Source organism: Mobula birostris, chromosome 32, assembly GCF_030028105.1.
Source record: "Mobula birostris isolate sMobBir1 chromosome 32, sMobBir1.hap1, whole genome shotgun sequence".
In the NCBI taxonomy this organism is placed as follows: Eukaryota; Metazoa; Chordata; class Chondrichthyes; order Myliobatiformes; family Myliobatidae; genus Mobula; species Mobula birostris.
In genome coordinates this window covers 8,855,178-8,879,263 of record NC_092401.1, presented here as the reverse complement: position 1 = coordinate 8,879,263, position 24,086 = coordinate 8,855,178, and the positions used below count along the sequence as shown (strand labels likewise).

General features: G+C 47.7%; 1 protein-coding gene across 6 annotated transcripts in view; it reads left to right on the top strand.

Moving 5' to 3' along the window:
- The window catches only part of LOC140191253 (3',5'-cyclic-AMP phosphodiesterase 4B-like), a 316,368-nt gene extending 295,578 nt beyond the window's left edge, over positions 1–20,790 (top strand). For all 6 annotated transcript variants that reach the window (XM_072248489.1, XM_072248488.1, XM_072248490.1 and 3 more), the window contains 8 exons: positions 557–738; positions 1,751–1,849; positions 3,302–3,466; positions 4,808–4,907; positions 6,412–6,566; positions 7,441–7,563; positions 10,869–11,051; positions 17,082–20,790. In XM_072248489.1, the coding sequence (XP_072104590.1) occupies positions 557–738; positions 1,751–1,849; positions 3,302–3,466; positions 4,808–4,907; positions 6,412–6,566; positions 7,441–7,563; positions 10,869–11,051; positions 17,082–17,453 (1,379 nt within the window). In that variant the 3' untranslated portion in view covers positions 17,454–20,790. The remainder of the gene's footprint in view (positions 1–556; positions 739–1,750; positions 1,850–3,301; positions 3,467–4,807; positions 4,908–6,411; positions 6,567–7,440; positions 7,564–10,868; positions 11,052–17,081) is intronic.
- The last annotated feature ends 3,296 nt before the right edge of the window (positions 20,791–24,086 follow it).

Genomic DNA, 24,086 nt, shown 5'->3' with positions numbered 1-24,086 from the left:
GTCACTTACTTGCCCTTGTCTCACCCCTTCCTGGTCAACGAGTCACATACTGGCCCCTGTCGTCTTTATACTGACCATCTTTCCTTTCTACTCTCTACTTTCCTCTCTCGAGCAGGATCTCAACCGGTAATGTTGACAGCTCCTCTCCCCCCCACGGGTGCTGCTTGACCCCACTGAGGTACTCCTGGAGTTTGTCTTTGGTCCAGATGCGGGCACTAGTGAGATGGCTGTAGCGTAGGCCTATACAGACTGTCAGGCTGAAGTGTTCCCTAACACGATGTGTGTACGTGTTTGCACACACCCTCTATGTTTGCGTTCTTTGTGTATGTGTTCTGCATGTTCACTCGTGTCTTTGCGTGTGTCTGAATGATTATGTTCTGCGTTTTTGTGTAAGTTTGGCATACATGTATGTGTGCTTATGTTTGCTGTCCAAGGTGCCTCCCTTTCTCTCTGCACAGTAAGAACACGTAGTTTCAGTTTTCCTCCCCCCTAGTCGTGTCACTTCACACACCGTTGTTTAGGGTTTAATTTAATATCCCATGCACCGTATTCTCAGACAAGCAGAACGAGGTGGAGATCCCGCCACCCACGCCGAAGGAGCGGGAGAAGAAATCAAAGCAGCCTATGTGTCAGATCAGCGGAGTGAAGAAACTGACCCACGGTTCGAACCTCAGCGTCGCCAACTCCTCCATCCCTCGGTTCGGAGTGAAGACCCAGCAGGAAGACGCGCTGACCAAGGTAAGGGCAGAGAACGGGTCCCGAGTACCGGGCACACGAGTCTGCCAGCCCTGAGGCAGGCAGGCCCTTGATGAGTGATAAACACAAGAAGTTCTGCAGGTGCCGAAACCTTGAGCATCACGCAAAATGCTGGGGCAGCTCAGCAGGTCAGGCAGCATCAACGGCCCAAAATGTCAACTCCATAGATGCTGCCTGACTTAAAGTTCAAAGTTAAACTACATTTATTATCAGAGTACGAATGCAGTACTCATCCCTGAGATTCATCTCATCAGCAGACGGTCACGAAACAGAAACATCAACCCACCCATACAAGAAACAAAATGGCAACAAGAAAGAACGAGCGAAAACACAGAATGTAAAACACAATCCAAGGGTCCCTATTTAGTTCAGCTCAGTGTTCATTACCTGCAGGCTGTCCCAATGCAAAAATCACCCAAAAATAGCAACAGAAAAAGGAGCAGCCTGAGACTGGGAAACACATCGTAATGTGAACTGCAGTCCAATCCACAAACCACGTTGGTCTAACCTTCAGCATTTTGTGTGCGCTCCCTGCGACACTGGGGAAATGGCTGGTCCTCTCTGGTACTGAGGCTCCCAAGCTTACGCCCCCGTCTGGTCCGTGCCAGGGCCTGGACGGGAGCCCACCAGCTTCTTCCCTTCCCGGTCACACTTGCAAAGTGCACAGCCCACAGTCATGTGGATGCGGTGTGTGGGCAGGGGATGACGGCCAGGAACAAACACAGCGACGACAGTGCGATATATAAGCTATGAGGAAGGTCACCACCAGCTGAGGGGGGGAGCGGGGGTCACCACCACCAGGGGAGAGTTGGTGGAAGGATTACAAATGGTTTGTATTGGTGGATCAGGTACTGATTGGGGCTGAGGGGGAAAATGGATCAGCCATGATGAATGGGCAGAGCTGACTCGATGGGCCAAATGACCTAATTCTGCTCCTAAGTCTCTTGATATAATATTGGTTCTCAGTTTTTACAATGTCCTATTTTGTTTACAGGAACTCGATGACTTGAATAAATGGGGCCTTAACATTTTCCGGGTATCTGAGTTCTCAAACAACAGGCCGCTCAGCTGCATAATGTACGCCATCTTCCAGGTACGGACGCAATGATCTCTCATTTATGCCCCTTAGTCCTTCTTTATGGTGATGATTACACACTGAGTCATTGTACAATCACTGATTTTTCAGGGTTGGGTTCATTCAATGGATGACTGTGCAGAGATACTTTTTACTTGAGGGAAGAATTGCCCTCTGAATTATACATGGTCACTGTTTATTGAGGGGCGGGTGCTCAATCTCTGGTTAACTTAATAGCTCAATTATAATATTTGCAAATGTATAATAGCACATTTTCATGCCGTCATTCATGGCACAAGATACGATTTTCTGTTTATTTCCAAGATATACATTACATCAGAATCAGATTTGGGTTTACTGTCACTGGCAGTAAGTCATCAACTTGTTGCTCTGTGGCGGCAGGCAGAATGAATTACTGTAAATTATACAATCTCGCAGGAAGCTGGAACATCGAGACAGCAGGCACTGTATGCTGCTGTCGAAAGAAGGCCCCTGCACTCATGCGATATCTCCCCCTACCCCTCCTGCTCCCTGCTCCCCACTCCCCCACCTCCTCATCGTCGGTCCTCGGGGCGAGAACTCGGACAAGCAGGCTGTCACATCGAAACGGCAAGCTGCTGGTCTCCCCTGTCACTGTTGCAGGAACAATGTCTCCCTCTAGGGAGAGAGAGAGCCTGTCTAAGATATTGAAGTGTTGGGGTGGAGTGTACATTTTGATGGACTCTAGGTCATGGTCTCTGGGGGCTTTGCTATTGCTTGTATGGAGGGTGGAGGGGGCTTGATGCTTTTACTGGAGAAAGCGGGGGAAGGAGAGGGGGAGGGTTGATGCTTTTACTGGTGCAAGCAGGGGAGGGAAAAGGGAGGGGGGAGTGTTGGTGCTTTCGCTGCTGTTCGTGCGTGGGAGGGGTGGGGCTTTAGGATTCTAACATTTTCTGCCATTCATTCTTTGGGGTTTTTTTCTGTTTTGTGGATGTCTGTGAAGAGTAAGAATTTCAGGTTGTATACTGTATGCATTCTCTGATATCAAATGGAACCATTAAGTTGTTGAAGTTGCAATAAAAAATTAAGCAAATAGTGCAAAATAGGCATAGTGAGGTAATGTTCAGGAGCTGGTGGACTGTTCAGAAACCTGACGGCAGAGGGGAAGAAATATTCCGCGAATGTTGATCGTGGGTCATCAGGCTCCTGTCCTTCCTCCCTCATGGCAGCAATGAGGATAGTAACTATGGAAGCCAAGCGGAGGGCGATGCTGGAGGGAAGCATGAGATTGACGTTGGAGTAGTTTGAAAGGTGGGCACAGTATGGCTGTCTTTCAGGGTGGAGTGAGTTTCTGGTTACTGTAGTCACTGTGTTGAGGACAGGATCTCTCAGGTAACTTGTAGTGTCACTGCATACTGTGGGGGAAGGTTTGCTCTCTGTGTACACGTAAATGTTCACCGTACATTCGGAGTGACTGTTGCTTTATTTCAGGAGAGAGATCTGTTAAAGACCTTCCGGATCCCGGTCGACACGTTCCTCACTTACATCATGACGCTGGAGGACCATTACCACGCTGACGTCGCCTACCACAACAGCCTGCATGCCGCTGACGTGGTGCAGTCCACTCACGTGCTACTCTCCACCCCAGCCCTGGACGTGAGTACTCCGTCCGCACGCTCCTGATCAGGGAACATACTCCGCAGTAGGAGAGAGGCCCCATGACCCGTTACTGGAACGAGAGTGAACCCCCCCATCCCACCCTACCGTTCTCCAGAAGGACAGATCATTAGATAACGCAAAACTCGGCAAGCCAGACAGCATCTCTGGAAAAGAGTGAACAGTCAACGTTTCGGGCCAAGACCCTCTGTCAGGTCTCGGCCAGAAACATCATCTGTCTGGTACTTTCCAGAGATGCTGCTGAGTTCCTCCAGCATTTTGTGCATGTTGCTCTGGATTTCCAGCATCTGCAGATCAGAATCAGAATCAGGTTTATTATCACTGGCATGGAATGTGTAAGTTGTTAACTTAGCAGCAGCAGTCCAATGCAATACATAATATAGATGAGAAAAAAATAATAAAAATAATAATAATAAATAAGGAAATCAGTTACAGTTTACGTATATTGAATAGATAAAAAAACATGCAAAAAACAAAAATACTGTATATTAAAGAAGGTGAGGTAGTGTCCAAGGGTTCAATGTTCATTTAGGAATTGGATGGCAGAGGGGAAGAAGCTGTTCCTGAATCGCTGAGTGTGTGCCTTCAGGCTTCTGTACCTCCTTCCTGATGGTAACCTGGGTGTTGGACGTCCTTAATAATGGCCGCTGCCTTTCTGAGACACTGCCCCTTGATGGAGCTGACTAGATTTACAAACCTCTGCAGCTTCTTTCGATCCTGTGCAGTAGCCCATCCATACCAGACAGTGATGCAGCCTGTCAGAATGCTCTCCACAGTACATCTATAGAAGTTTTTGAGTGTATTTGTTGACATGCCAAATCTCTTCAAACTCCTAATGAAGTTTAGCCGCTGTCTTCCCTTCTTTATCACCACCTCGATATGTTGGGACCAGGTTAGATCCTCAGAGATCTTGACACCCAGGAACTTGAAACTGCTTGAAGCAGGAGATTTTCTCTTGTTTCACGTCACCAGGCATTGGCATTACGGAGTCACAGAGTGGTCGCAGTTGGAATAAAGGCTGTTTGGCCTGCTGAGTCCATATAGGTCCTTTGTAAGATCAATCCAGCCAACCCTCAAACCCTTGGCCCTTCAACCCCCTTCCCTTTTGGGCACTTACCTGTATGAACATGGCTATTGAATATGCCTCCACTGTTCCCCTTGTCAATGGACTCCGGGTCACCAGCGCCTTAAACACAGAGCTGACTTCAGTCGGGTGGCTGCCGCCGCGACCGCGTAGCACACAGCTTGCCTTCCCACTCAGCTGCGGGTGGCTGAGTGTGGGGTGTGTGTCTGACGGCCTTTCTCCACCGTCTATTACAGGCTGTCTTCACCGACCTAGAAACCCTGGCTGCGCTCTTCGCTGCAGCCATTCATGATGTGGATCATCCGGGAGTTTCCAATCAGTTCCTCATCAACACCAGTGAGTATCAGGTCTGGGACTGAGAGAAGGTTTCATTTGTTTGCGGTTTCTGGGTATTTATTCCTGCCCCGGTTGCTCTGGGAAGGTGAGGCCATGCAGTGAAGGAGGGAGGCCCAGTACTGTTAGCTAGGTTACTCCAGCCCTCTGGAGAAGATGAAAAAAGCTAGAAACAACAGGTCAGGCAGCATATATGCTGAGCTTGAAATATATTAACTGTTTCTCTGCCCACAGATGCTGCCTGACCTGCCGAGTGTTTCTAGAGTTTTCTGTTTTATTTCAGGTTTTCAGCATCTGAAGATTATTCATTAATATCCAAGTTAGCAGTCCAGTTGTATGATCTCTCCATTGGTGCCCTGCCTGGCATCCGAGTGGAGGTTTTGTCCGGCAGGTGTTTACGTTCCGCTGGAGGGAGTCGCGTTTCTCCTCAAGAGGCCCGATCCTTGCGTGGGCAGCCGCTGCCTCACAGAACCAGCAACCCGTGCTCAGCCCTGACCTCGGGTGCTGTCTATGTGGAGTTGGCATGTTCTCCCCATGACAGCAAGAGTTTCTTCCCCCATACATGTGGGTTGGGAGATTAATTAGCTGGAAATGCCCCCCCACCCCGCCCTTGCGTGGGTGAGTGACAGAGTCTGGACAGAGTGAATGGGAATGTGAGAGAGGGGAAAGATTTGTGGTGTAAGGGATTGCTCAGTATGCTGTCACAGACTCAATGGGCCAAATGGCTTCCTTTTATGGCCTAAGGACACACCGTGCACCCCCTGCATTACAGAGGGGTTGTGTTCCCAGAAAACTAGCATTACCGTGGTTCTCCATAATGTGAACCCTTGACAGAAACTGACAAAACTTTCTTCCTTTGTTAATTTAAGTTTTTTTTCCTCAGGTGAATTCTGAAAGAGCAAATTTTATTTATTTAATTATTTATTTATTGACAAGCAGCCCTTCGAGCTGTGCTGCCCAGTAATCCCCTGATTTAACCCTAGCCTAATCATGGGACACTTTACATTGACCAATTAACCTCCCAACCGGTACGTCTTTGGACTGTGGGAGGAAACCAGGGCACTTGGAGGAAACCTATGTGGTCACGGGAAAACACACAAACTCCTTACAGGCAGTGGCCTGTAACAATCTCCAATTTTTGACGGTGACTTGTGAATTTAAGGGTGAATTTCCTTTACCTGAACTGCTGAAGCACTGGGTACACAATAATTTGAAAACGGAGTTGACCAGGAGGAGTCATTTCCTGCTGCACTTCCGACTGAGTGTAGAACCGCAGATGGGGAAAGTTTTTAACAGGTCCCACTTGACCCTGTCCTTATGACTGATATTGACCAGACACAGCAGCTTCATGATGTCGCAGAGCAGGGATTGAATCGTGGCTCGCTCGGAGTTCCCAGGTGAACTCAGTTCAGCTGCTGGGGGGAGGGGTCGGAGTTGGGGGTCTGCAGGCTTCTCCACACCCTCTCCTCCATGCCTGCCCTGTACTCACGGTTCTGTTGTCCCTCAGACTCCGAGCTGGCTCTGATGTACAACGATGAGTCTGTACTGGAGAATCACCACCTGGCCGTGGGCTTCAAGCTCCTCCAGGAGGAAAACTGCGACATCTTCCAGAACCTTCCCAAACGGCAGAGGCAGAGTCTCCGCAAAATGGTCATCGACATGGTGAGTGCCTGCAGTGCTTGCTTTGATAGCGGACACCCCTCCTCCCTCTGCCGCCACTCTGTACAGAGCTGTTCCAGGGTCACAGTCCAAGAAATGGCCCCTCATACAGTGCTGAGGGAGCTCTGCACTCTGAAGGGGGTTACTGAGGGAGCTTCACACTCTGGATGGGGTTACTGAGGGAGCTTCACACTCTGGAGAGGTTTACTGAGGGAGCTTCACACTCTAGGGAGTTACTGAGGGAGCTTCACACTCTGGGGAGCTCTGCACTCTGAAGGGGGATACTGAGGGAGCTCCACACTCTGGGAGAGTTACTGAAGGAGCTTCACACACTGGGGGGTTACTGAGGGAGCTTTGCATTGTGGGAGGGGCAATACTGAGTGAAATTAGCACGATGTATGGGGTGGTGCTGAGGAAGCTCCACACTGCGTATGGATCACAGTGTCTCAGGGACTGGGTACAGCAAATGTTCCACTGTGGGACTCGCATCCCCAGCAGAGGCTGGGCTGGGATATCATCGCAGTGCTGCACTCTGGGATGAGTTGTACTGAAGGAACAGTGCTGAGGTATCCCTGCGCGTATCGAGCACACCGTACGGTGAGGAGGCCAGTGCTGAGGGAGCCTCCCTCTGCTGCAGATGCAAAACTAAAGGAGCAGTGTGCCCTCTGGTGCCAGCTTTCACGTGGACTCAAAGCCTGACTGGGGTAAATTTCCCGATCATATTGCTGTGGGTTGGAAGCTGTCTAGAGCAGGGGTCCACAGTCCCCTCGGTTAACGGTAGCGGTCCATGGCATGGAAGCCATGGTGTGGAGGAAGTGGGGATGTTGTGACGTTTGGGTTGAAGTTGAAGTGACTGAGATGTGTGTCCCGTGTGCAGGTCCTAGCGACGGACATGTCCAAACACATGACTCTACTCGCAGACCTGAAGACCATGGTGGAGACAAAGAAGGTTACCAGCTCAGGGGTGCTGCTCCTTGATAACTACACGGACAGGATCCAGGTACTGACTGTGTCAGGAGACCCTGGGTGGGCTTGGGGGAGGCATGAGAGAGAGAGACCACGTGGGGTGGGGGAAAGACAAATGCGTGTGGACCATTCTGGGGAAGCGACTAGCAACTCTGTTTGGAGACCGAGAGAATAATCCTGTCAGAGAAAAGGACATAATCTGAGTCAGGGCACTCACTGGAACTGTGCCTTGCTGCAGCATGGGGAAGTGGGGGCAGGGGGTGTTGCTGCATTTTTTACAGCTGAGACTGCTCTTGAGAAGGGGCTCTAGCTGGGATGGGTGGGTAAGTAGCTCGGTCAGTGTTGGACTGATAGATACCAGGCACAGGCCATTCAGCCCACCATGTCCATGCTAACCCTCTGGGAACATTTCCACCCTATTGTCTTGCTGCACAGCGAAATAGCTGTCGTGTTTGTATCTCCAACCGTGACCTTTCAAGCCAGTTCCCCTCCATTTTCACAACACTTTCTGAACAAGGCTTTCCACTCTTCAGGGAGGTATTTAAATTCCAAAAGTTCAAAGTAAATTTTATTATCAAAGTACATATGTGTCACCATATACAACCCTGGGATTCATTTTCCTGTGGGCATACTCAGCAAGTCTGTATAATAGTAATTTACAACAGGATCAATGAAAGATCAACCAGAGTGCAGGAGATAACAAACTTGGCAAATGCAAATATAAATAAATAGCAGTAAATAACGATAACATGAGATAATGAGATAAAGAGTCCTTTTTTGCATCCCAGGGTGCTTAAGGAAGTAGCCCAAGAAATAGTGGATGCATTAGTGATAATTTTTCAAAACTCGTTAGATTCTGGACTAGTTCCTGAGGATTGGAGGGTGGCTAATGTAACTCCACTTTTTAAAAAAGGAGGGAGAGAGAAACCGGGGAATTATAGACCGGTTAGCCTAATGTCGGTGGTGGGGAAACTGCTGGAGTCAGTTATCAAGGATGTGATAACAGCATATTTGGAAAGTGGTGAAATGATCGGACAAAGTCAGCATGGATTTGTGAAAGGAAAATCATGTCTGACGAATCTCATAGAATTTTTTGAGGATGTAACTAGTAGAGTGGATAGGGGAGAACCAGTGGATGTGGTATATTTGGATTTTCAGAAGGCTTTTGACAAGGTCCCACACAGGAGATTAGTGTGCAAACTTAAAGCACATGGTATTGGGGGTAAGGTATTGGTGTGGGTGGAGAGTTGGTTAGCAGACAGGAAGCAAAGAGTGGGAATAAACGGGACCTTTTCAGAATGGCAGGCGGTGACTAGTGGGGTACCGCAAGGCTCAGTGCTGGGACCCCAGTTGTTTACAATATATATTAATGACTTGGATGAGGGAATTAAATGCAGCATCTCCAAGTTTGCGGATGACACGAAGCTGGGTGGCAGTGTTAGCTGTGAGGAGGATGCTAAGAGGATGCAGGGTGACTTGGATAGGTTGGGTGAGTGGGCAAATTCATGGCAGATGCAATTTAATGTGGATAAATGTGAAGTTATCCACTTTGGTGGCAAAAATAGGAAAACAGATTATTATCTGAATGGTGGCCGATTAGGAAAAGGGGAGGTGCAACGTGACCTGGGTGTCATTATACACCAGTCATTGAAAGTGGGCATGCAGGTACAGCAGGCGGTGAAAAAGGCGAATGGTATGCTGGCATTTATAGCGAGAGGATTTGAGTACAGGAGCAGGGAGGTAATACTGCAGTTGTACAAGGCCTTGGTGAGACCGCACCTGGAGTATTGTGTGCAGTTTTGGTCCCCTAATCTGAGGAAAGACATCCTTGCCATAGAGGGAGTACAGAGAAGGTTCACCAGATTGATTCCTGGGATGGCAGGACTTTCATATGAAGAAAGAATGGATGAACTGGGCTTGTAATCGTTGGAATTTAGAAGATTGAGGGGGGATCTGATTGAAACGTATAAGATCCTAAAGGGATTGGACAGGCTAGATGCAGGAAGATTGTTCCCGATGTTGGGGAAGTCCAGAACGAGGGGTCACAGTTTGAGGATAGAGGGGAAGCCTTTTAGGACTGAGATTAGGAAAAACTTCTTCACACAGAGAGTGGTGAATCTGTGGAATTCTCTGCCACAGGAAACAGTTGAGGCCAGTTCATTGGCTATATTTAAGAGGGAGTTAGATATGGCCCTTGTGGCTACGGGGGTCAGGGGGTATGGAGGGAAGGCTTTGGCTGTGTTCTGAGTTGGATGATCAGCCATGATCATAATAAATGGCGGTGCAGGCTCGAAGGGCCGAATGGCCTACTCCTGCACCTATTTTCTATGTTTCTATGTTACAGTGAGATCTTTGCTTGTGGCAACATCTCAATGGATGGGCAAGTGAGTGTAGTTATCCACTTTTATTCAAAAGCCTGATGGTTGAGGGGAAGTAACTGTTCCTGAACCTGGTGGTGCAAGTCCTGAGGCTCACCTGTACCTTTTACCTGAATGTTGGCACCTCGTTCCACACTCTCACCACCCTCTGAGTGAAAATGTTCCTCCCAAGTTCCCCTTCAATATTTCATCCTTCACCCTTAACCCATGACCTCAAGTTCTAGTCTCACCCAAATTCAATGGAAAACAATCTGCTTGCAATTACCCTATTAATACCCCTCATAATTTTGCATGGCTCTATCAAATCTCCCTTCATTCTCCTACACTCTAGGGAATACAGTCTTGACCTCTGTTGAGGAGATCACGCCTGATCTATCAACCCCAACACAACTGAAGCCTCCTCTGGCCTTTCCCAAGGCATTTGCATTTTTCCTGAACGGTGGGTGAGGACGTGGGTTACATGCAGAAAAAGCTCCCTTTACCCCTGTCCTAGCACACATTACCAAGAGACGGGTGTTGTGTGGAGCTTGGCTTTTTCTGGAGGGGGCAACTCGTCCCTGGGGCAGCGCCATTATTGGCAGTGAGGGCTTTGAGCACCAGTAGACACCACTATCTGCAGTTTCCCCTACAAGGGACCAACAAGCCTGACTTGTTCGGTCTGGACCAGCCTCACCCCGTGTCACCTTCACCGTGGGATCATCTCAAAGGCAACATATTCTGTACTGGCAACAGCATCGACAATGGTGGCAGAGCTCAGGTCTGTGTCATGAGATGTGACAGTGTTGAGGATTTTCGAGTGTCTGGAAGAGTTCAGCATTGGGGGGGGGAGATGTCTTTCCACAACCGCCTGACCCCCCCCCCCCCAATTACAGACTGTGGCAAGGTGGGGGCTAAGAATGGACCAAGCTGCCATTGGCTGGCCCGCACTGGTAACCTGGTATTGATGTGTGTCTGTTGCTAGGTGATGAGGAACATGGTGCACTGCGCTGACCTCAGCAACCCCACCAAACCTCTGGAGCTGTACCGGCAGTGGACTGACCGAATCCTGGAGGAGTTCTTCCGCCAGGGTGACAGGGAGCGGGAGCGCGGGATGGAGATCAGCCCGATGTGCGATAAGCACACTGCGTCGGTGGAGAAGTCCCAGGTACATGGCTGCCACTGTCCTTTGAATCCGTTGGTATGGCATAAGACTGTTAGGGCATAAGACATAGAAGCAGAATTAGGTTATTTACTCCTTCAAGTTTGCTCCACCATTCCTTAAAGGCTGATTTATTATTCCTCTCAGACCCATTCTCCAGCCTTATCTCTGTAACCATCGATGCCCTTTACTAATCAAGAACCTATGAACCTCCATTTTAAATATTCTCAATGACTTGGGCTTCACAGCCATCCACTGCAATGAATTCCACAGATTCACCATCCTCTGGCTAAATAAATTCATCCTTGTCTCTGTTCTAATTCTATATCCTTCTGATCTGAGGCTGTGTCCTCTGGTGCTAGACTCTCGCACTATAGGAAACATTCACATCTGCTCTATCTGGGCCTTTCAATATTCAATAACTTTCAGTCAAATTCAACCCCTCCCAATCTTCTCAACACCAGTGAGTACAGGCCCAGAGCCATCAAACACTCCTCATATGTTAACCTTTCCATTCCCAGCATCATTATTGTAAACCTCCTCTAGATCGTCTTGAGTGGCAGCTCATCTTGTCTTAGATCAGGGCCTGAAACTGCTCACAATACTCCGTGCGCTCTGACCAGTGCCTTTTGTCCTTTCCTCCTAAGGCAATAAACCTTTGAACTGTAGTGCCGGGAAATTCACCTTTAAATAGGGAGAATAACAAAATACAGTTTTCCAGATGTGAATCTCACCAGTGCTCCATTCAACTGAAGCATGAACTCCTTACTTTTGTATTCAATTTCCCTGCCAATAAATATTTTGTTTACTTTCCTTAGTATCTGCTGCAACTTCTGTGAACCATTTACTGGAACACCAGATCCCTCTGTGATTCAGAGCTCTGCAAATGATAAAATATGCTTTGTTTTTATTTTTTTTGCCAAAATGGGCAAATTCACCCTTTATACTCTATTTGGCAGATATTTGCTCACCTAAGCTATCAAAGTAACCCAGCAGTGTTCCATTTGAATTTCCTGTCATGACTTACCTTTGTGTTCAGCAACCGTACCTCTGGTGCCTTCATTTATAGCAAGTGCTGTTTGGAGGCTTTAAACTAATGTGGCAGGGGGATGGGGCCCCCACAGAAGAGGAGAGGGAAGCGAAGCAGAGACCAAAGCTAGAGTTAGTGAAGAGAAAAGTAAGAGTAGAGTGCATAAAAGTAAAAAGCAAAAATCGCAGAGGTCACTAGATTCTAAAAGGACAATGAGTATAAGGGCACCTTACCTAAATGCCCGTAGTATTAGAAACAAGGTTAGTGAACTTGTGGCACAGATCAGTACCAAGACATATGATTTAGTGGCCATTACAGAAACCTGGTTGCAAGGTGGAGATGACTGGGAATTAAATATCCAAGGGTATCAGGTAATACAGAAAGATAGGCAGGAAGGCAGAGGAGGTGGGGTGGTGCTCTTGATTAGGGATGAGAGCAGGACGATTGTGAGAGACGATATAAGATCTACGGAGCAGAATGTTGAGTCCATCTGGGTAGAGATTAAGAATAGTAAGGGGAAAAATCACTGGTGAGTGTTGTCTATAGGCTACCTAATAAAAATACTGCAGTGACAGAGGCAATTGACCAGGAAATAACTGAGGCTTGTAAGAATGGAACGGCAGTTGTCATGGGGGATTTTAACTTCCACATAGATTGGGTGAATCAGGTTGGTCAAGGAAGTCTTGAGGAGGACTTCAAAGAATACATCCGTTTCTTGAGCAGCATGTTAGTGAACCTGCAAGGGAAAATGCTATCTTAGATCTAGTCCTGTGCAATGAGACAGGAAAGATTAACAATCTTATAGTCAGGGATCCTCTTGGAAAGAGTGATCATAGTATGATTGAATTTCACATACAGATGGAGGATGAAATAGATCTAAAACTAGTCTATTATGCTTGAACAAGGGAGACTACAACAGGATGAGGGAGGAGTTGGCTTATGTGGATTGGGAGCACTGGCTATTTGGTAAGACAGTTGAGGTACAGTGGAACACTTTCAAAGAGATTTTTCAGTGCTCAACAAAGGTATATTCCAGTCAAAAGTAAGGACAGTAAGTGTGGGGAGAGCCAGCCTTGGATAACTAAGGAAATAAAAGATAGTATCAAATTAAAAGCTCATGTGTACAAAGTTGCAAAGAGTAGTGGGAGGCTGGAGGATTGGGAAAACTTTAAAAAGCAACAGAGAACAACTAAACAAGAAATAAGAAAAAGGAAGATAGAGTGTGAAAGTAAATTAGCACAAAATATAAAAACAGATAGCAAATATATAAAGATATAAATATATAAAGCAGAAGAGGGTGGCTAAAGTCAACGTAGGTCCCCTGGAAGACGAGAAGGGGAAATTGATATTGGGTGATATGGAAATGGCTGAGGCATTGAACGACTATTTTGTGTCAGTCTTCATGGTGGAGGACACGTCTAATATGCCAAAGAAGGATGTTATGGATGAAATGGGAGGTGAGGACTGATAAGAAAACTAGAGGGCCTGAAGGTAGATAAGTCCCCTGGTCCTGATGGGATGCATCCCAGGGTGCTGAAGGAATTGGCAGAGGTTATAGTAGATGCGTTAGCAATCATTTACCAAAACTCTCTAGACTCTGGGCAGGTCCCGGTGGATTGGAAGACAGCAAATGTCATGCCACTTTTTAAAAAAGGATGTAGGCAAAAGACATGCAACTATAGGCCAGTTAGCTTACGTCTGTAGTCGGGGAAATGCTTGAAGCTGTCAATAAGGAAGAAATAGCGAAACATTTAGAAAGGAGTGGTTCCATTTGACAGACGCAGCATGGATTCAGAAAGAGCAGGTCCTGTTTGACAAACTTACTGGAGTTCTTTGAGGAGATAATGAGTGCAGTGGATAGAGGGGAACAGGTGGATGTCATATAATTGGATTTCCAGAAGGCGTTCGATAAGGTGCCGCATAAGAGACTTAGAAATAAGATACGGATGCATGGAGTCGGAGGAAGTGTATTGGCATGGATAGTGGATTGGTTAACCGATAGAAGGCAGAGAGTTGGTATAAATGGGCGTTTCTCCGGTTGGCAGTCAGTGGTGAGTGGGGTGCCGCAGGGGTCGGTGCTGGACCCGCAGCTGTTTACCACTTACGTTGATGATTTGGAAGAGGGGACTGAGTGTAGCGTAGCAAAATTTGCTGATGACACTAAACTGAGTGGAAAAGCAAATTATACAGAGGATGTGAAGAGTCTGCACAGGGATATAGATAAGTTAAGTGAGTGGGCCAAGGTCTGGCAGATGGAATACAACATTGGTAAATGAGAGATCATCCACTTTGGAAGGAATAATAGAAGAGCAGATTATTATTTAAATGGTGAAAGATTGCAGCATGCTGTTGTGTAGAGGGGTTGGGAGCGCTTGTTCATGAATTGCAAAACGTTGGCTTGCAGATACAACAGGTTATTAAGAAGGCAAACAGAATGTTGGCCTTCATTCTAGAGGGATTGAATTCAAGAGCAGGGAGGTCATGCTGCAACGATACAGGGTACTGGTGAGGCCGCACCTGGAGTACTGTGTGCAGTTCTGGTCTCCATACTTGAGGAAGGATATACTGGCTTTGGAGGCAGTGCAGAGGAGGTTCACCAGGTTGATTCCAGGGATGAAGGGGTTAACATATGAGGAGAGATTGAGTCACCTGGGACTATACCCTCTGGAGTTCAGAAGAATGAGATGGGATCTTATAGAAACACAAAATTTTGAAAGAGATAGATAAGATAGAAGTAGGAAAGTTGTTTCCATTGGTAGTTGAGACTAGAACTAGGGGACATTACCTCAAGATTCAGGGGAAAGGATTTAGGATGGAGATGAGGAGAAACGGTTTTTCCCAGGGAGTGGTGAATCTGTGGAATTCTCTGCCCAGGGAAGCAGTTGAGGCTTCCTCGCTAAATATATTTAAGAAACAGTTAGATAGGTTGTTACATAGTACGGGAATTAAGGGTTATGGGGAAAAGGCAGGTAGATGGACAGATCAGCCATGATCTTATTGAATGGCGGGGCAGATTCGATGGGCCGGATGGCCTACTCCTGCTCCTAGTTCTTATGTTCTTGTATAAATGGCAGAGAGCTGAGCTCCCAGCATCAGAACATCACTCGTTGCATCCTGATAACCTGGCAGAGGACCATTATTTATTTATTTATTTATTGGGATACCGCGCCGAACAAGGTCCTTCGAGCTGCTCCACTTAGCGATCCCCAAGTGAGCTCCAGCCTAATCACCATGACAACTGACAATGGCAAGTTAATCGACCAACCAGAGCACCCGGAGGAAATCCCCACATTCCATGGGGAAGATGTACAGACACCTTACAGGTGATGTTGGGATTGAACGCTGAACCCTGAGCTGTAATAGCATTGCTAGGCTTGAGTGGAACACTAACACACAGAGGCTGTGTACAAGAGGGGCCAGAGTCACCCCTGCTTCCTGAGGAGACTGAGGTCCTTTGGAGTATGCAGGCCTCTCCTTCACATGTTCTGCCAGTCTGTTGTTGCCAGTGGTGTGCTGGGGCAATGGCATCAACACGGGTGATGCCAACAGGCTCAACAAACTGATTAGAAAGGCTGGCTCTGTTATAGGAGTCAAACTGGACACTCTGGAGGCTGTGGTGGAACAAAGGACCCTACGGAAAATCCTGGCAATTCTGGATAATGTTTCTCACCCTCTGCACACCAGCTTGTAATAGACGAAGACAACTGTGCTGCTCCAAAGAGTGCTATATGAGGTCATTCTTATCGTCAACTCTATACATTAGCCTCTATAATGAGTCAACCTATAGCAGGAGAAGTGATGACCCTCCCCCCCGCCCCCCCCCCCGTTAGACTGTTTGTGGTAACTTATTTTTTACTTTTTCTACTTAACTTCTAATATTTATATCTGTACACTTATAATGCTACTGTGACACGAATATCTTTTGGGATCAAAAAATATCTATCTGCTACATTACCATGATGCCTGTGTATAGTTTCCTGATCGCCAGCCAGTTCTCTGTCCCACTCTCCTACACCTTGACCTATTTATTTTCCCCAAAAGCCTTTCTCCATTTAAGGGACAACAGGCAATTCTCTCCCAACTCTGAAATTCCAATCCATGTTGCACTCAGGACAGGAAACTAAAAGTACAGAAACCCCTCACACGTACCCTGACTCACACTGGGATGATGAGGGATAAGAGGCAGATAGAAGCTGGAGGTTTTACAGGCCTTCCTCAGAGTATCCCACAGCATTGTAATGTAAAAAGAAATGAACTCTACTCGCACTCAAGGCACCATAAAAAACAGTGATAATGACCAGTAAACTGCTTTAGTGAAGTTGAAGGATTAATTTTAGAGGATGTCCTTTATCATTTCGACATAAGTTATGAGATCAGACTGCCTCACTTTAACATCTGGAATGTGCACTTGTAAATAGTCCAGCTCTCCCTCAGTACTACCCTTCTAACAGAATGGTGCTCCCTCAGTACTGTCCCTCTGACGGTGTGACACTCCCTCGGTACCGTCCCTCCGACGGTGTGACGCCCCCTCGGCACCGTTCCTCCAACGGTGAGACGCCCCCTCGGCACCATTCCTCCGACGGTGAGACGCCCCCTCGGCACCGTTCCTCCGACGGTGAGACGCCCCCTCGGCACCATCCCTCCGACGGTGAGACGCTCCCTCGGTACCGTTCCTCCGACGGTGTGACGCCCCCTCGGCACCGTTCCTCCGATGGTGAGACGCCCCCTCGGCACCGTTCCTCCGACGGTGAGACGCCCCCTCGGCACTGTCCCTCCGACGGTGAGACACCCGCTCGGGACCGTCCCTCCGACGGTGAGACGCCCCCTCGGCACCGTCCCTCTGACAGTGAGACACTCCTGAAGGGGTGCACAGAAAGGGTTTGTGGGAAGATGTTGATTGGGACAGTGAAGAGAGGGGATGCTGGAGTTGAGCTTTGGGGTGTGGAGTGGGGTGCGGGGATGGCAACGTGGGAAACTCGGTTGACCTTTTCCTTCTACTCCCACAGGTGGGCTTCATCGATTACATTGTGCACCCGCTGTGGGAGACGTGGGCTGACCTCGTCCACCCCGATGCCCAAGACATCCTGGATACGCTGGAAGACAACCGATATTGGTACCAGGGTATGATCCCCCAGAGCCCCTCACCTCCACTGGATGATCCCAGCCAGGGAGAAGAGGTTTGCCCGGACAAGTTCCAGTTCGAGCTGACTCTGGAAGAGGAGGATGATTCCGACCCATCAGACAAGGAGAGAAGCAGCACGGGGGAAGAGGACGCAAACTGGATTAACTCGGAAGAGTCTGTGGCTGACTTCACAGTGACACAGGAGGAGAGAGAGCTAGGTCCCAGGTGCAAGGACTCTTCCCCTGCGGAATCGTAGACCAGGAAGCTGGTGGGATGGACCACGCAGATGAAGTTTGTCTTTTTCTGGAGACGTGCGAGTCAACTGTAGATTGGAATCCAGGCCCACGGGCCGGATTCTGCCATCAGTGTGCCCCCAACACTCAGGAAACTCCGAGCGGGAACAGGCCAGAGATGGAAGCCATTCTTTGCCCGCCTTGGACCTCAGCACGGGTAATGGGGGCGAGAGAAGGGGGCTTCAGAACAACATTTACGTTCCACACTCTCGCCCCTCAACCCCTCCCCACCCCACGACCACCTCCCCACAAACCAACATACTGAAAGAGAAGGTGGAGGGGGTAAGTTTCACTGGGAGTCACTTTCTCTCCAGTACCAGGATTCTGAAGAGGGTGCCCGATCTGGGGAGTGCCTTTCCTAGATTTACCTACAAGCTTTGTCTTCGTAGTTAAGTCAAGCAATGAGTTATTTTATTTTTAATGTTATATTTTATGTAGTCTTACTTCTAATTTATTCTGTAGAGTTAGATCAAGGGGTCGTAGCCAGGGGCTTTGAGCGGACCCAGTTTAACACTAAACTCTGCTCCTCAGTTTGTGAAGTCTTCCTTCAATCTTCATTTGCACAATTCCGCAATATCTTTGGGACTTTTAATAATTTATGTTTTGAGGTTCTGGGATGTGTTTGTCTGGCATAGGAAGGGAATTGCCTCCCACCCCTTTTCTGTGTCCCAGGAACTCGCTGCATTTTCACGTCCAGGACAGGCTGGAAGTCAGGTTTGGTCCAGGGTCCAGTTGTTCCACCGGGACAATCGCGAGGCCCTTTCACCCTTCCTGTGGGGTGAGAGCTGTCACTGAGGTCAGCGCTAGGACCTGGTCCTCACCCTCACTGCTGCAAACTTTCTAGCCAATGGGTATCTCAGCCAAATGCACAGGTGACTTTACCCCCTTGTGTGTGCACATATCTGAACACACATGCATGGACACAAATACACGTACACATGCAGCGACACGCATGCATGCAGATACACACGCAAATGCATATGTGCATAGGCGCGTATTTGCATTAACACAAGACACAAATGCACACCACACAGATTGAAATACCTATGCATCTGTACAGGCCTGAAGTCTAACATACAAACAGACGTGAACTCATATGTGAGCACATGGGAAGTCACGTGTGTTTGCTTGTGTATGGCAGGATTGACGGTGTTCGTTCCCGTTGCTGGGATCAAGATGAGCTCTGGCCTCCCCTTCAGCTCCTATTTCGTCCAGTCATTAAATTCCAGACATGAAATTGCTGCTTTCCTGGTTTGCTACATAAAAAAGGTCAGGATCAATCAGATTTTTTTTTTGTTGCCTTAATCTTGGTTTGTGTTGCCGGCAGCCAGCCTCAGCTGTGCGGGAGGTGAGACTGCGGCTGGTGCCGTTGGTGATTACTGGCTGTGCTGCTGGAGCCTGCCCGGATCGTCAGCAAGTCTGGCTCTTCATGGCCCACTGAGTGTAGACTGGGAGGTGGACTGCATTGGTGCTGGGTCAAGGATCTTTGCCCTCTGGAAACAAGGTGTGGGGAGGAGGTCGATGGAAAGGGTAGGCTATTCCAGTGTGGCCATGTTCTCAGGCTCCTCCCTGCCCCTGCAGGTTCCTGGCAGTGCTCCAAAGACCATCATTCCTGTGGCTGGGATGCCCGCAGCCACCATTTCACCCAGGGCCATTTATGCAGGGTCGTGTGGGAGTCAGGTTTGGGTGAGGTCAGCCTGTCTAGAAAGAGTGTTTAACCTCTGCAGTGTTCAGACTTGGCCACAGCATCTTGACAAGCTCCATAGCCAGTCTGCCCTTCAGTGGCAATTATTAGCAGATCAGCAGAACCTCCTGAAAAGCTGGGATTGAGGATCCAGGAAACAGTCAGAGGAGGGTAATTGACCAGAGAAAGAAATGGACTTAGCTTTTCAGGTCAATGACCTTCTGCACAGTCCGAGGAAGAGTCTTTGACCTGCAACTTCAACTGTTTTTCTCTTTCCCAGCAGGTTCTGCTTTTAATTCAGATTTTCAGTTTCTACAGGGCTTTTTTTTAAACTGTTTATCGTGGGGTGCTCACTCCCTTGGAAGAGGAGCTGGGAAGGAATCCCAATTCCAGAAGAGGGAGTTGTGGAAGGGATGGAGGCACAAGGCCTGGGAGGGTGGAAGAGTGTCAGGGTGGAGTCACTTTCTGCAGGGCGTATGGAGGTCCCTTTGGATCGGAGTCCACCTCGAGTCTGCGTGCTCTCCAGGGAAGTTGGGTTTATCACCCACCTGATCTCCGTCGTTCCTTTCGATTCTGGTGCTGGATTCTTTGGGGATCCTTGCTCCTGATCTTGGAAGACCCTCTCTCTAGGAACAGAGAGACCTTAGCTGGCGAGGCTTGGCCACTTGGGATGGTCCCACAGCAGCAGCTCAGGACTGAGCTTGTACAGTTTTTTCAGTTCATTATTCATAGTTTTATTCTGTTTAATTCTGATTGATATTTGTACATAATGTAATGTTTGTAAATGGTTCATTCCAAAACTGTTGCTATGAGAGGACCAAGAGGTGATCGTGGTGAGGTCAGAAGTTGTGAGTCCAAGTAATGTGCCCCAGCAAACTGTTACCCTGGGATGGAAGAATGCCAGCAAACAGGGCTGGCAAAAGTGCAGCGAATGCACACGCTCACACTCATACTCTCTCTCTCTCTCTCAAACACTCTCTCTCACAAACACACTCCCTCTCACTCACAGACACACACACACACACTTCCTCTCTCTCTCACTCTCACACACACTCCCTCCCTCACGCGCGCGCACACACACACACACACCCAGACTCAGACTCGTGCGCGCACACATACACACACACACACACACACACACACACACACACACACACACACACACACACACACACACACACACACACACACACACACACACACACAGAGCACACTTTGCAGACAGCCCGGTTCCCGATCCAGGATGCTGGCTACTGGCTCAGGAAGTACAGTGAAGGACATGGCACTTTCAACACCCAACCCTCCACATTCAGCCTCGGGTCTGGTGTAAATTGTAGTATCAAATCTCACAAATATGTTGAAAAGGTATTAAAAATCAGTTGAAATTACTGATTGTAATCTTTGTACATTTGTAATGCTCATGTGTAAACTGTTTCTAAACTCATGGCCCAGATTCACGTTCTAGCTATGCCACACGTTTGTTGTACGAGACAGTACCTCTCTATCCCTGTTTGTCCATCAGTGTACAGTGTGTTCGCAAATTTACCATCAATATATGGGACTTAAATATGACAAACATCAAAAATCAATAAACAAATAAAAAAGCACGGATAACAGTTGTTTAAAGTGTGAATATTTTATTTCAAAACAAAATTATCCCTGTGGCCACTCTCTCCCAGAGCCCTGTATCAATCCATAACTAATCTCACTCTTCCCTGTGTCCCTGATTGATCCCCAATCCCACTCTTCCCCATGTCCCAGACTGATCCCTAAATAATACCCCTATTCCCTGCGTCCCTCTATCAATCCCAAACTAATCCCACTCTTTCCCATGTCCCTGTATTGATCCTGAACTAATCCCACTTTTCCCTATGTCCCTGTATCAATCCCTAATCCCACTCTTCCATGTCCCTGTATCGATCCATAACTAATCCCACTCTTCCCTAATCCCTTGTATCGATTCATAACTAATCCCACTCTTCCTCATCTCCCTGTTTGGATCCATAACAAATCCCTTTCTTTCTTGTGTCCCTATATCAATTCCTAATCGCACTGTTCCCCATGTCTCTGTATCAATCCATAACTAATCCCACTCTTCCCCGTGTCCCTGCTTTGATCCATAACTAATCACACTCTTCCCCGTGTCCCTGTATCAATCCCAAACTAATCCCGCTCTTTCCCATATCCCTCTATTGATCCCTGCCTAATCCCAATCTCATGACCCCTGTATCTATCCTATAGCTTTACCCTTGCTCCTCTGTCCTATCTCAATTCCACACTCAATCCCGATAATCCTATCCCATTGCCACAATCTTTTCTCATGTTCCAGGATCAAACTAATGTCATTGTTCTAGTGTATCCCCGGGTTAATCTCAGACTAATTCATAGTGGTACCAATCGAACGCTGAACTGTTCCACATCAGAACCATAGCTCTCTTCCCGTTTCTCTCCATTATCATTGACAATAGCGCCACGACAGCATAGCAGTTAGAGCAACAGCTCAGGGCATCGGAATTCGGAATTGAATTCCGCTGTCCTCCGTAAGCAGGTTTGTATGTTCCCCCCATGACCGCGTGGGTTTTCTCCCACATTCCAAAGACAGACCAGTTATTGGGTTAATCGGTTATTGTAAATTTTTCGGTGATTATGCTAGGGTTAAGTAAATTGGTTGCCGGTCTGTTCCGTGCCTCGAAATAAATAATCCCCAGTTGATTTAGTACTTAATCAGTCTCAGATTAATCATGTTACTCCAAACCAGTGCTGTGTAAGAATGCAAACTAATCCCAGTGCACAATTCCCAACCTCTTCCTACTTTCTCCCCATATTTTCCTACAATTATAACAATTCTAACCTCAATTCTTTCAAGTTCCCCACAACCCAGTATCAAACCCACGACAATCCTTCCGCTCCACACACTCCCAAAGTCCACAATTGTTCCTGAACTATCCCTCAGCTACCGCCAATTCTCCAAACGGATGGAAATACCTGTGGAACTCTGCGAGTGGACCAGGTGGGGGGAAAGAGTTTGGTTCTGGAGCGAGGTGGCTGAAGAGGCTTTAGAAGGGGCACATATGCCTTTCCCCACCTGCCTGCGAGCTATGGAAAGCTCTTTCCTCAGGAAACAATAGTTCCAACTTCCATTTTGACCTGGCAATCCCAGGCAGCTGTAGATAAATTGACATCAAACTCCCAAAATGCAGCATGTTAGTGAGAACCTGAATCTCAAAGGCAACAAAGAGAAGTCACCAAACCTCTTATAAAAGATGATTGTAATCCCCCGCTATCAAAGGTTAAAATATCCTCCGTTCCACAAATTGTTTCATCTGAAACAAACCCTCCCCTGGCCAGTTCCTTTACGCTCTGTTAACTTATGAGAGCCTGCAGTGACAACAGAGGACTGGTCTTGCATCTCTGAGTCGAGAGGTGTGCCCTCAAACCCCACTCTGGGAACATGCACGTATAAATTACCCAGCGAGTGGTGCTCTATCAGTGGGGCAGTCCTGAGGGAGTGCAGCACAGGAGGAGAGACACTGTTCTGAGGGCGTGCCGTGCCACTAGAGGGGCATTGTGAGGAATGCTACACAGAGAGGTGGTACTGAAGCAAAGGGGTAAAAGTGAGGGAGTACCTCGCTCTTGGAGAGGTGGGAACGAGGGTGCTCTGTTCTGCCTGAGGGACAGTACTACTGAATTACTGCTCTTCCAAAGGTGCAATTTCTCAGATGAACAACTGAACAAGGAAGCGACCTACACTCATAGGATTCCAGGTATTATTTCAGAATTGGCACTCCAATGTGTATGGCCAATACTGATGTTTAAAACAACCACTAATCCAGTGACCTGGCCATCAATGCATTGACCCTCAACAGTTCCTCTTGCATCTCAACAGTGACAGTTCTGCAGAAGTGCTTCTTTTTATTTCCCATTACTCATACCTGCCCGTGGCTATGCGTCCGGATCTGGAGATTCTGGTCTTGTCTACGTCAGCCATCCGTTTTGCTCAGAATCTTTCTTCAGCAGTGATTCCTCTAGCATGTTCTCACACATAAAAGGAGTCTATTTGACCCATCAATCTCAGAGGAATCCCATGATGAGACCATAAGGTATAGGGAGCAGAACAGGCCTATCAAGTCCACCATCCAATTGTGGCTGATTTTTCTTTTCAGCTTCATTCCCCCACCTTCTCCCTTTAATCCCTAACCTCCTCACCAATCAAGAACCTATGAATCTCCGTCTTAAATACACCTAGATTTGTTTTCCACAGCCCTCTGTGGCAACAAATTTCAGATTCACAGCTCTGACTGGAGAAATTCCCTGCTCATCTCGGTTTGAAATCGCTTTATTCTGAGGTGGTGCCTCAGATCCTAGATCTCTACTAATGAAACGTCCTTTCCACGTCCACCCTATCCAGGCCTCTCATTATCCAGTAGATTTCAGTGAGATCTCCCCTTAACTGTATGAACTCTATCTAGTGCAGGCCCAGAGATATCAAACATTCCTGTTAAGCCTTTCATTGCTGGGATTATTCTAGTAAACCTCCTCTGCACCATCTCTGGGACCAGCACATCTTTCCTTAGATATGGGTTCCAAAATTGCTCAGAATATTCCAAATGATATCTGATCAGGGCCTTATAAAACCTCAGCAGTATACCCCTGCTTTTCTAGTTGAGTCCTCATAAAATGAATACAAACATTGCATTTGCCTTCTTTCCTACCGACTCAGCCTTTAGGAAATCCTGAACTAGGGTTCCCATATCCCTTTGCACCTCTGATTTTGAATTCTCTCCCCACTTATAAAATAGGCTACAACTTTATTCTTCCTACCAAACTGTACAACCCCACACCTCCCTACACTGAATTTCATCTAACACTTCTATCCCCATTCTCCCAACCTGTCCAAGTCCTTCTGCAGACT